Source organism: Alligator mississippiensis, chromosome 16 (assembly GCF_030867095.1).
Source record: "Alligator mississippiensis isolate rAllMis1 chromosome 16, rAllMis1, whole genome shotgun sequence".
In the NCBI taxonomy this organism is placed as follows: Eukaryota; Metazoa; Chordata; order Crocodylia; family Alligatoridae; genus Alligator; species Alligator mississippiensis.
Window position 1 is genome coordinate 3,291,910 of NC_081839.1, and position 14,143 is coordinate 3,306,052.

General features: G+C 40.2%; 1 protein-coding gene across 2 annotated transcripts in view; it reads right to left on the bottom strand.

Annotated features, from left to right (window-relative positions):
• The window catches only part of PTBP1 (polypyrimidine tract binding protein 1), a 37,870-nt gene that overhangs the window by 23,192 nt on the left and 535 nt on the right, over positions 1 to 14,143 (bottom strand). Inside the window, exon 2 of one of the 2 annotated variants that reach the window (XM_006272515.4) lies at positions 9,206 to 9,236. The exons of the other annotated variant lie outside the window; for it this stretch is intronic. Coding sequence (XP_006272577.1) covers positions 9,206 to 9,236 — 31 coding nt within the window. The remainder of the gene's footprint in view (positions 1 to 9,205; positions 9,237 to 14,143) is intronic. 2 annotated transcript variants of the gene reach the window in all.

Genomic DNA, 14,143 nt, shown 5'->3' on the forward strand with positions numbered 1-14,143 from the left:
ACACAGAGATGACATGCATGAAGGGCCCTCATTTGTCCTAAAGCACAACCACAGAGCCTCAGTTGTTCCTATTTCTCATCTACTTAAAATCTAGCCACCCATTAAAGATGAATGGGTCAGATGAACTCTGACTCTGCAAAGAATGTGAAAGCAATCTGGCCAAGGCAGACTGTTTCCAGGTTCAGGTCAAGACTAAAGCTTGGTGATGTTCAAGAGGGGCAGCTAATGGAAACTCCAAGTACCATGCCCTGCAAAACTACTGGAGAGGAAGCCTACGGTACAGCTTCGGTAAACATTTAAACAGCATATGAAATGCACGACCCCATTAATTTCAAGTTATTACACATAATTAAACCTGTACTTCTACCATATTGTGCAATCTGATTTAGAAAGGAGAGACGCAGTTTAAATGATGGCAAAGGATGAAACAAATATAGAAAAGGCTGTCCTGCAACTTAGTACAAGTGAGAAATTCAGGAGTCCTATTAGTGTTCAGAGTCACCAAAAGATGGGCACTTAATTTAGGCTTGAAAACCTCCCCCTCTTCCTTGAGCTTAGTTGAGAAAAAAAATTACAAACTTTTTTTTATTCCATAAAATGTAAAGATTTCCTACCTACGCTGGCAACTAAATGTTACAAAAAGGGAGCTGGGCACCCTACTCTGCCATCCCTATCAACAGGTTTGAAAACCTAGATATCTATGGTACAAGCTAAACAGCTTTCAACACTAATTGACTGGGTCCCTGGGGAGATTGTGGCTGACAGCCATTGTCAACAGGTCATTTTTCTACTAGACAGCAATTTTGTCCACAATCCTGGAGAAGTGAGCTGACCACTTTGACTTTTTGGTGACTCGGCTCAACATTCAACATTATACAGTTTATTTAAAAGGGATCAATAAAAAGGATCTATATCAGTAAAGCAAGAAATTTAAATTATAATAGCTCCCCAGAGAGCTTCAGGTGGTCTTTTACACAATACAGGAAACACAGTAAGCTTTTCAGAACAGTTACTGGTTATCACTGTGAGAACTCAAACAAGTCTGTGCCAGAACACAATTCTTGGAAGTATACTGTGCTGGACCTATGTGCTATTAAATGGAGATTTTGGAGGCTTTTATGGGGTTTGAGGGAAAGATCTGGAGAGGTTTCAAATAGCTAGATTTTCTTTTAAGAATAGGAAAGTTTACTTCTCACCTCCTCCTCAGCTACTCAAACTACATTATTCCCCCAGCTCTTTCATAAGAAGATTCAACCAAAGGTCCAAGACTGGGATTCATATGTCACCTATCTGGGCACTTTCCATTTTCAGCTATGTAGCATGTGTGTGATTTAAGACGCCCTTGGATTAGGGGTGCACCAAGAGATTTTTGGGCCGATACCGACAGCCGATTTTTAAGGAGCCATATCAGCCAATACCAATCCGATATGCAGCCAGGAAGCTTGGAGACCAGTGTCGGGCTGGCAAGTCTGTTGTGGGGGAAGGGGCAGGGGTAGGGGCAGACTGAGGTGCCCATGGTGAGGGAGGGAATGGGGCTGGGGCAGGTAGGTGTGCCTCAGCGTAGCGCTTGAAAGAACTCACACGACAACACACAACGTTTATCCTTTGTTTTTTTAACGCTTTATTTGAACACAAGCTCTCACTGAGTTGCAGCCAGGATCATGAAGCATCGGTTGGTCCTGACCATCAAACCGGAGGCTTTCCGATTCATCTGAACTCAAGAAAACAAGTTTCTGTTCTCTGCATAGTTACTTACACTGTGGTTTGCCATTTACCAAATCAAATTTGAGAGTCTCTCTACAGTTCCTGAAAGCAAGCTTAATCTAACAATGGGAGCAATGCCTCTGTACTGTTGGTAGCAAGTGCGTAGATCTAGGGAGTTACTGGAGAGCACCAGGATCTTCCCTAGGCTGGAAAAACATGTTAACTAGTGTTTGTTAGCCGCATTTGAAAAAAAACACTCAAGATCAAGTGCCTATATTGACCAGAATGATTTTATGTTGCTGAAATATTAATGCTTTTTAAACTGTATCCTTGTCTGGCATTTCCAGTAGGGGCCTGTCAGTTTAATGCTTTATTTAAAAACTCAATCGATGCTAGGCTCCTCACTATGGTCAACCATGATCAAATAACTTACATTTAGAGGCTGAACTGCATCCGCAGTAGGCTGTCAAAGTATTTACCAGAATTTAAGAAAAGTACCAGAATCTAACAAAAGAAGGGCTGGGAGGGACCTCAGGGGGTCATCTAGTCCAATGGTTTTAAACCTTTTTTCACTTGTGAACCCATAAAAAAATTAAAATGGAGTTGCTAACCCTTTTGAACTCTAAGTGTGGGTATTTGCATACTTCTCATTGATCACAATAATCTTCCATAGGCCCCTTAGACAGTCTGTGGACCCCCAGGAGTCTGCAGAGCACAGACTGAAAACCACAGATCTTAACCATCTTATACCATGGGTTTGGACAAGGCAACCATCTTAAACAAGCGATTGTGTAATCCATCCTTAAAACTGTACAAACAACCCTCTGGCACAAGTACCAGGAACAATACCTGAAAAAAGTTACCTAAGCTAGATGAAGCTGCAGCAGTCAGCACATTAAAGTACTTTATTGGAAAACTTCAAGGTGTTTTGTGCAAGCTTCTACTTTTTCAGTATTAAAAAAAAATAGAATTGTTCAAAAGTGGATGTTGGGCGCCTAGCATAAAGCAGCCTGTAGTGAATAGAAGTATACTAACTGTAATGTGACTGCTGCTTGAATTCTGCTACAAGTACAGAAAACAACTTGCTTCCCAATGTGTTACTGTAGAAGCCTATTCTTTACCACCCCTTTTAGCAACACCGTGGCTGTTCACTGCCTCTATAAAACTGAAATCTCTACTCTATTTTTGGCTCCTTGCAGAGAAAGATCTTTATCACTGGGTTTACAAGGAACCCACTGAACCTCTGCACTCTACTAAGCTGCCCATCCCTGACCTTCACACTCAGGGAAACTAGCCTCAGCTACTATGGAAGCACCTTGTAAAACAAACCTGCCCTTTGAATGAATAAAAGGTGTGGCCATTTTAAACAGCCCAAAACACTTGAGCTGAAAAGTAATCAAGTAATGCAGCCATTCTGGCTCCATAGGGCAGCATACACCCAAGCTTTATGATATGCTGTTCCCAACTCCCAAGCTAATTAACCATGTTGTGACCAATACGACAATGCTGGAGTGCTCCAACCACAAAGCTATGCTTTTACAGCCTCTGATACACCCTGTATAAAAATACTGCTTTTCTCTGGGTCATTTAATTTGATCCAGTGACTTGTCTTGCTTTTCCAAATAAGGAATAACTTCAAGGTATAGTCTTAAGAAGCTGAACTAGAATGTGCATTTAACACAGTAGTAAAAAGGCAAGTCACATCTACTTTGCCAAATTGCAGACATCCTTAGGTAAGGCTTTCTAAAAATGAAACATCTGTTATGTGAAAGGAAAGACCAATTTCAAATTAGAATCAGCTAGAAGACATGCTGCTAACAAAAGATACCTGTGAACTTGGAATTAGATAAAGTCACCTTTATATGCTAGTTTATGCAGACACATGATGGAAACAGGAAGCTAGGAAACCCCTCAACCTCAAATTCAGCCATGGACACACTCTGATGCCCTGTGACCGAGGCAGACTCTCTTACAGATGTTCCTGTATGAACAGGGCTTACATGACAGGAATGAGGATTTACTTAATACCTGTGAAACATTTTACTTTGAATGCAATAGCTGATGTGTAAAGAAGTCCAGCTTTCAAACTTCGAAACAAATATTTTCATTTATCCATTTCACCAAGTGGACATCTTAATTGGATTTCCGGCAAACCCCATCCAGGGGAAAAGGTTACAGTAGAGATCAGAGCACAGATTAAGAAAGAATGACTAGATTCACACAGCTTATTTGCTTCAACATAAAAGTAAAATAACAATTTTTAGTTTAAACAAAGGTTAAGAAGCGACTTGAGGCATGCCCGCACAATTCCCCCTATGACAGATGAGTTTATTCTATTAAGACTCTTGGTTACAACCTATACTGTGAGGTGATGAAGGGATAATACTATAGTAGTATTATTCACTTCATTGCAAAAAGAAATAAAAAAAGAAAATGAAAGAATATTCAGTGCCTGCTCTCACATGGGTGGGGAGGTTCTCCCATTCCCTAAAGACCAATAACCTACTCCTGAGTTGAAGACATGGGAACATTAAAAAGTGAGGGATTGGGAAAGGGATGGAGGCAGGGAAAAGAGCCAACTGAAAAATTAAATTATACCCAATCACTAACATGTACTCCTGATGTATCTACTGTAAGACATGTTACCACTCCTATTGCATATACTTATTTGCCTTGGGTTCCGACTGCTAATGTGGATACTTGGAAGGCAGCATAAACGCATGTGGCTTACATGTGTGATCATGCCTGTAACATAAAATCCACAAGAGCCAGCTTGTTGCAGCCTTTGAACTAAAGCCATAGGAGGGACTGGAATTTCCTCACCACATTCTTGGCCTGCTGCCTGAAGCCATAATTACTGTTCCCATGGCAAAGATCCTGGCTTGGCCACAAAACCACTTCTATGCAGTAAGCCTGTATCACACTCCAAAAAAACTTCTTAATGTTTGAAAAAAGCAAAGTTAACTTTTCAAGTGCCACACTTTTCAGCCACCAAACTATACATTCCCCTCCATTTTACTTTATGGAGCCGTCTGCTTAGGCCTACGCTATAGAATTTCCTAATGTTAGATATCTGTACAGGAATTCATTGAGAATGAGATGTAACAGCATGCTCTTGGCTCAAAGAACAGCACTTTGGTATAATATATGAACTATCATATATTATAGTCTTTATTACAGTAGGGTCTAGAGGAGCCAACTGAAATTCAAGGTCCCAGTGTATATCCCTGACAAAATACAGTTCCCAGTCCTTAAGAGGAAACAAGGCACAGAGAAATTAAGGGACTGACCTAAGATCACAAGTCCAAATTCAGAGCCCCAGCAGCAAGGCTATCTATCCTTCCTTTTTAGATAGGAAAAGCCAGTTAAAGAACAGGGAAGTTATAAGGGAATCATATGTTTGGTTGCAGCATTATTTCCAGCAAGGTGTCCTGTGACTGGAAGGCTCTGTATGTGAATTAATGAGTTTCCTAAGATAATCTTTTCAGAATGTCAGAATTTGAAATTCAGTTGTGTTTCATGCATGTTTGAAGCCCTATAGTGTCTACTGAGGTTATCAAAGAATATAAAAAAAAATAAATAAATGGGCACTACACCATTCAGAATGAATAAATGAAAAACAGTTCATGTGCAAATATACCAGAAATAACAACTGGAGGTCAAGCAAATTATTGTGTTTTGCCTATGGGGCTGGACGAAGTACAGCACACCATTCCAATCCAATTATTGACTTAATCACTTAAAATAAATGGTTTAAAATCCAGGATTGCTATATATGAACTTGGACAGCTTTAGGTCTGAAGATTTAAAAGGAAACCTCAGAAAAGTATTTCATAACCCTTCTTTCCACTTATGTTTTATGTAATTTTTTCGTTTAATACTCCTCCCCCCGCCAGCATACTAGCGTTTGCCATCATTTAAGTTATGGTCATCCAAGTGGTGGGAGGGGTTAGTCTACAACACATGGGCTAAGCTAGCGCACAACCCCACCCCACCTGGCCCCCTGCTGCTGTTTTAAATTTAGACATCTCCTACTGTACTAACAAAATGGAAGTCAGAGCCCAAGATAATTTAAGCTTATACAAAACAGAAAGAAAATCATTACTACTACTGTCTGCTCGTGCATATTTTGAACGAATAAGGTGGGGAAGGAGAATCAAATTTTAAAAAGATATGGTACTGATTTCCAACCTTAAATGTCTTAGTGTCTACAATCTAGGGGCCAAATCCATAAGCTTCTTTTAGAGCACAGCTTTCTGGCATGGATGCTAGCGTTGGCACTTATTTTATCTCCAAAGGAATCTTATTCACATTTTTCACTGTTTAACCTATAAAATACATAAACCATAGTTCAACTGCACTGCTAGAAGAACATCTGTTTCAGAAAGAAAAGAAAAAATCAGTTAATTTGTAAAGTGATTTCAGTGATGCCCAAAGGATCAGATTTAAAATGCTGCTGCAAAGAATCACTGAAAATTCTTTCAAGAAAAAAACATTCAAACTGAAATGCTTCCAGGACCTTACAGAAACTTTCCTCTGCATTTCATTTAACCCAATTATTGGGGAAAAAAAACATAGGAAGTTAGCATGAAGTGAAGGTAATTAGTAAGAGCAACTGCAAAAATATAATTCAGGACTGCTGCCAGTCAACTTACCTTTGAGAAAGCAAATTTTCAACTTAAAATCGCTCATACAAAATATGACTGAATAGTTTTTAAGACTTAATGGAAGTACACATTAGCAAGGAATCAGAAGGCTCTCAGTGATGCAGTAAGATCAGAAAAAGGTTAAAAAACCCAGCAGTAATCATAGAATACCACTTTCTCCCTTGCCCAAAATGGACTTTAGAAATTAGTTCAACACTGTATAACCAAGTACTCATCCAAAAATGAAATCCATGACCGCTCAGGCCTATTAAGGTGCACTATTACAGAACATACATGAAGTTCTATTATGTAGCCTGGTGTGGAATGTGCATTTCAAGCGCAAAATACTAAAGAGTGCCCAGGTACAAAACTATTTTCAAAATATATTTAAGCAAAAAAAAAAAAAATCTTACCCTTAGAGGTTATTGCAACACCCCCCCCCCCGTTTTGCTCTTGCCACTTTTTAATACTTCACTTTGCTTCCCCTGAAGATAACATCTGCGTGAGCTGACAGGTGGTACCTGTTTCTAACATATGCGCTTCTTCCTCTTAGATTCATAGATTCATAGATGTTAGGGTCGGAAGGGACCTCAACAGATCATCAAGTCCGACCCCCTGCATAAGCAGGAAAGAGTGCTGGGTCTAGATGACCCCAGCTAGATACTCGTCTAACCTCCTCTTGAAGACCCCCAGGGTAGGGGAGAGCACCACCTCCCTTGGGAGCCCGTTCCAGACCTTGGCCACTCGAACTGTGAAGAAGTTCTTCCTAATGTCCAGTCTAAATCTGCTCTCTGCTAGCTTGTGGCCATTGTTTCTTGTAACCCCCGGGGGTGCCTTGGTGAATAAATCCTCACCAATTCCCTTCTGTGCCCCCATGATGAACTTATAGGCAGCCACAAGGTTGCCTCTCAACCTTCTCTTGCGGAGGCTGAAAAGGTCCAGTTTCTCTAGTCTCTCCTCGTAGGGCTTGGTCTGCAGGCCCTTGACCATACGAGGTGCCCTTCGCTGTACCCTCTCCAGGTTATCCGCATCCTTCTTGAAGTGTGGCGCCCAGAATTGCACGCAGTACTCCAACTGCGGTCTGACCAACGCCCTATAGAGGGGAAGTATCACCTCCCTGGACCTATTTGTCATGCATCTGCTGATGCACGATAAGTGCCATTGGCTTTTCTGATGGCTTCGTCTTCTTGTTCTAGTCTACCTTTTCTAATGTACTCTTTGTTCAATTTGAAGAAGTTGCCAAAGTGCAACTTCCTCCAACCCCCATTTTAGACGACACAACATACCCTCTTAAGGAATTAAAAGAAACGAAAGGAGGTAAGAGGTGTGTATCTCCTATGTAATACCATATCCTGATTTTTTCCATTCTTCACAAAGACTGATGGATCTTCATGGCAGCTTTGCTTTTACCTACCTAGGAATCTTCCTATGGCTTCAGAATTTTAAAGCATTTAGCGCTACTGGCGAGTTACAGAATTTTAACTGAACATGTGAAATAATGAGGCTGCGCTGCACAGAACAATCCTACACTAGTAAGGTGATGGATGGACTCTATTCAAGACCATTTTCTATGATTCAGGTTATACTACATAAGCCTATCTCCATTAATTGTCAAAACTAAAATTTCTCCTTCCTTCCCCTATTAAGTAGCCAGGACACTCATTCAAAGGCCGTCCTAATTGCAGACAAAGTACTCCAGCAGAAACATCACCAAGTCACTTAACATTTCAGTGCTTTTGTAGCAAAAACTCTTTAATACATTGCCATTAGGAATAAGCCAGTTATAGCCTTCCCACTACAGATATTAAAGAGAACACATCTCTATCTGTCTGCTGCTGGTCAGAAGTCTCAAAAGCCTTTTTAAGAAGACTGCTTACAGTCAGTGCATTACTAATGTCCAATTCTGCACCTTTAACATAAAAGAAATCATGTTTATTATGTAGGAATAGCTTCCCTGCTAAGTATTTTTGATTTGATGAAGTAAAAATGAGCTGTGATATATCTATAACTAAGCAAACCAGCATACTTTAAACCTGTCTCACCAAGACTACCTTAATCCTTAATTCAATACTTAAATAATAAACTAGGCAATTTGGCAAAAAGTTAAATTTATCTTCAATGATTTTGAAGGGTGGGGAACATGTGTGTACGGGTGTGTGCACGCATACACGTGTGTAATATATCCTACCTCCAGAACATTAATTAAAATATTCACAATAAACTAATGGGCTAGCAGTTTTCAAAAATGAGCTTTGAACACAACAACTTATTACCACGCGGTGTTGATAGGGAGGGTCCTGCCAGCACTTTGAGTTTCAGGGCTAGGTCTGGCATTATCAAAACTAGAAACTACTAGGATAAAGATCATATTTATTATAGCTCCAAGAGATAAGAATCAATAGGCGAAATGCTCTTTTTTTTTTTTTAGTGACAAAGGAAGTATTGCAACATCTAGCAGGACAGGGAGTTCACAAAAACACAAAGGAGGTTTAAAATTATCAAATAAATTCACCGCCAGATTTTTTTAATTTTTTTTCAAGAAGCACTGTCCATTACATGGATACAAAAAAACAAATTTATTTGGATACAACTTGGTTTTGGTGGGGAATTTTGCTTTTAACATAATATTGAAACAGTCTCTTCATGCAGCAGGGTAAAAATTGAGTTATAAACTTAAGTCTAAGCATGATAAGTTTACAAAAAAAAAGGCTTTTGACTAAAAGCAACTGATATGCAGTACCAGAAATAGACCGTTTAAGATTGAATGGCTAACCCTAGTAAGCAAGCAGCTCGCACTAAAACTAGGTCAGATGCTGAGCAAGTGTAAAAAGAGAGAAAAAGTGAGAAGTGCCTACCTTTGTACCAACTGTTATATCTTGGACAATGCTGTAGAAAAAAAGAAAGAAAGGGATTAAAAAGTTAGATAGGTTTGCCACAAATATCCAGCATAGTTTACAGCAGTAAGAAAAAAAAGCTAGTTAAAGTGCACAGTTGTCTTTGCAAGTGAGCCAAGGACAGTTTATACAAGGGGAAAAATATATTAGATGGTGGTGGAGACCCAAGACCCAGCAGTGCTAGAAAACTGCAGCTCTTCCACCTTCTACAGGGGAGCTTTCCCTCTTTCGCCAGTGAACCAAAGAAAGGAACATACAGGGAACAGTCTAGTATTTAACATAACCAGCACAGAACCAAGATTCAAGTCAGTGCAAGAAAAGAAGTGTCAAAGTAAGCTCACTCATCCCTTTCCCTCCCTGTTGTCAGCCTCACAATATCGCACAATATTCAGCAAAAGGATTTATAAAGGGGGCACGCTCAGTGGTGAGGACTCATTTATGCTTCCACCACTGGTTGCACACTGGTGGAACTTCAGTGGTGCCAAAAAAAGCGGAAGTGCTACCACAGCCCCGCCAGGCATTTTATTCTTATCTCAACTGTGCTGAAAAAAAAACCTTGTCCCCGGTAAACAGAACTTCCAGCCTTGCTGGCATAAACAGATCTAACAGTTAGAGTAACTGTGGGAAGATTGCTTCTGGATCTAGTGATGATAAGGCCCAAATGACTCCCACCCCCCACGACAGGCAGCCTAAACTTGATACTTCCTAAGCTAGGAGTTACTGCCACATACTAAAACACCAAAAATAAGTAGGCATCAAGAATATCCAGAACAGTTTCTGGAAGCAATGAAAATTCTTAAACGGTGCTTAAGCTAGTCTCTATCAAAAACCAGAGTAAGCCACCTCCTACAAGGTTTGATAAACCTGCCTTTGAAGCATCTTGTACTAGGCATTACTGGAGATAGTAGTAGTAAACTCAAAGGACCTCAGGGCTAATCTAATATAGCAATTTCCATTATCAAGTCTCACTGCTCTGCCAACATGGGGACTGTAGTTTGAGATCATTAAATACTCCTTGGAACAGCACTAACATATACACCTTTCTGTAATGAGATGCAAAAGGAGGAAGCATTCTTTAGCTCTGTGGACAAGGCTTTTTAGGTAAATCTGGTATCTTTTATGAGACCAACTCAAATAGTTGGAACAATTCTTCTTTGCAAGCTTTCAGGTACAAGTACCCTTAGGCTGAGGAACGTGGGGAACCCTGACCAATACTTCTGATATAGCTGCAAAGTCTAAAAACATAGTAAAGCAGTTGTACAAGACAGAGGAGAGGCCCAATGGCTTTCCAACCCTTTAAAGGTACACACTAGGCTACATACTTTGAATTGTCACGTCATCCTGTTGCAATATTTATACAAATACTCAAGTGAAAACGAATCCAAGAGTCAGAAAATCAACAGGGCTGCAGCAAACCCTTAAGGAAACACAGCAGGCAGTTAAGAAGTAGGCTTGGCTCACTCGTGCAGGGCAGTATGAAAACAGAAGTTCCCATGCTTGCATCAAGAGCCATTTTACAATTCAAAAAGATTTAACGCTACTAATACCTACATCTGCTAGGCTTTTCCCCTTGCATTTCATTATTTCTTAAGGGAATTAATACTAGTCGAACATTCTAAAAATTCATTCATGCTTTGACAACTTAACAAATAAGCCTAAGTAGCAGTACAAGTCAGCTCAGCATCTCGCACTTCCTCCTCAAAACCAAGCTGCCATGTCATCATAACCCAGCAATTTCCAGCTGCAGTTACGATCTAATCCAGTGGTTGATGCCAGGAAGCTATACTATCTTCTCCTGCTCAGACTATTACTGAAAAACCTTGGTATGAGAATGCAACATTTTACAATACCACTGTGTTCAGTCTCTGATGAAGACAGATGGGTTTTGTTGCATTGGGAGGGTCACCTCTAGTGAACTAATTAAACCCATCTGGCACATCAGTAGAAAAATCCAACCCAATGTTGTTACATATAAACATTCCAACACTAAAGGAAAAAAAGAAAAAGCATGTGTTTCTACAAATTAAGCTACGTAATTTCTACCAAAGTGCTTTTTGTACCCCTTAATCAAAAGGTGGCGAGTTGGTGAAAATCCTTCCAGAGATGCAAAAACAGTGAGGGGCATCTCAAGTTTCCAGAGCTCTCGGAGCTACCCCCAAGCAATTTCTTCGACTTCCTGTTCTTCTAAGAGGGCCTCACATAGAGGAAATGTTTTACATAAAGTAGCCTTAACAGTGGATGGTATTTACAATTATCCAGCAGGAATGGTATTTAAAAGTATCCAATATGAAAACCTTTTTTATTTGCCAATAAAATTAAGTTCTAGACTATCTTGCCAATTCACTGGTTAGTTAATAACCACATGGTTAAAAAAAAATCCCAACACCCTTGTACAATATGTCAACAGCATTTAGACTTAACATGATTTTGTTTTAAAACGACATATTTTCCCAATGTGTACAGCTTTGCTAGAGGAGCAGTAGTTTGCAATTTCCACTTGCCCTAGCAACCTTAAGTTTTAAAAACCTTAAGTCTCCTACTTCTGAAGAGAATGAGCCACCAAACCTTTCAAAGTCTACTTTTACACAAAATGAAATGTCTTTCTTTTGCAATAAAAGGAGAAAAAAGTGGAACTGCAGAGACAGGCCAGGACATTCCTTTAGGCTGTTTTCCATTTTGTCTCCTTCCCTACCCAGGTCCTTGAGCCTTTAATAAGGCAAGTAATGCAAAAATAAAGCAAACTTAGCAGTATTGTAAGTGATGCTATTGTGAAGCACAGGTTAAAGATCCCAGAGGTCACAGACAGGGGGTTGAGAGATGTGGAACAATTTCTAGAAGGAACTCTTATTCCAACATAAACACGGCTGCCAGTGACTACCTTTTGAAAGGAATGTGAACCATGACTTGAGACCTGTAATTAGCCAGGAATAATTAAGATTGCAGGACTCGCATCTTTCCCCCCCTCATTTTTTGCTGTACTGAATGGAATGTGAACTATTTTAACTTTCTTAACAAGCCTTCTTTCCTAAAAGCAAACCTAAATAGTTGGCAGGATATACAGTAAAAGCACTTCCCTTGAATTTTAAAAGCAGCATGTGCTATCAGTTTAAGTTTTATTCAACTCAGTATGTTGAGCAATTTATCTGTTAAGAGCTGAATTTCAGTTAAACCTTGAACTATCTTAACCACAAAAATACTGCTGTGCTGAATAAACCAAAGTATGGTTCAGACAAGCAGCCAGACCATGCTCCCTTTTAGAAAGAAACATGAATGTCCTGCTTTTAGGGGGAAAAGTGAGGCACCATTTTATTTTAAATAGTCACACTGGAGGAACCACTGATAATCAACATTTTCTTTCATCAGGAAATAGTTAAGAAAACTAGATGTTCACAGGGTTAAAAGTCAGGGATCAGCAGAGAAAAAAAGATAGTTCAGGCTTTCTAATTTAAGGTCTGGGGATACAGAAACAACTCTGCTAGGAGGTATTAAATAATATTTCATTTGAACTTAATAATATTTCTCTCCAGGAGCCAGCAAGCTAAAAAACACCATGATCTGAAATAAACAAATCATTTCCTTCCACGAGTTGCTTTTATTACACAGGGGATTTTTACACAAGTGCCTCTAAATCCAGGCATCATAGGGGTGGTGACTAAAGAAAAAAAATGCTACCTAACATACAAAACAGGGCGACACCGCTCTACATTGGTAACGAAGGTTAAAGTTGATGGCTAAACAACACAAAAAGGCCAGGGAGCATTAGCTTTACTGTGAAAGCTTTAACTGGGGCTTTTCAGCTAATCTGTACACTGTACATGGCTTTTCACTCCTACTCTTGCCAGATGTACGAGAATTATCACATCTGTATGATAATTCTAACTCCTGTACGATGCATGATCGATAATGGTAAGTGTTCAAGATGTGCGATACATATGGAGGCAACTAAATGATGCAACATATGCAAAACCCAAGCCACTACCAGTGTTGCCAACTCTCATGATTTTTGGCTTTGTTCTTAAAACTACGCTTTGGGAATCTGAAAAAAGTAGCAATACACACATACACCTATACATATATACACACACAGTATATACACACATACAAACTTAGTTCTTTTATTTGTATATGTGTATGCGCGCACATGTGCATGTGGGCACGCGTGCACGAGTGCATGTAAAAAGGAAGAGCTATGTTTTTTCAGATTCCCAAAGTGTAGACTTCAAGAACAACGCCAAAAATCATGGGAGACGCCGCCAAAAATCATGGGAGTTGGCAACGCCGCACTCCCAGGGAGTCTCAACTGACTTCGGGGTTTGCTATCAGCGCTTTATTATGCTTCAAAATAAAGAAATACTTCAACTTGAACGACCCAGTTCTCACTCGCGCGCTGGCGAGCAACCAAAAAATTAAAGAAAATGTATTTGCACACTTCTTTGCATATTTTTTTCCCCAGTGAACACAATCCTTATGAGAGGAGAGCCTTGGACGCTCAAACTGAAGACTTGGCCACGCTGTTCCCTTCCAACAAGCAGGCGAGTGCTTTGGAGCGTGGCAGAAGTTGTGCATACATCCCCCCCTTTACACACACACGTGCACATGCATGAGCGCTTTGGAGCATAGCAGAAGTAGTGTACACCCCCCCCTTTGCACACAGATGAGTGCTTTGGAGCGTGGCAGAAGTTGTGTACACACCCCCCTATTACGCACACACACACACACACCAGAGCGCTTTGGAGCATATCACCCCCCCTTTACACGCACGTGCGCTTTGCAGCGTGGCACAAGTTGTGCATACACCCCCTTTACACGCACAAGCGCTTCGCGGCGTGGCACAAGTTGTGTGTACAACCCTTTACACACACACAGACACACACACTGAGGGCTGAGACAATAGCGCCC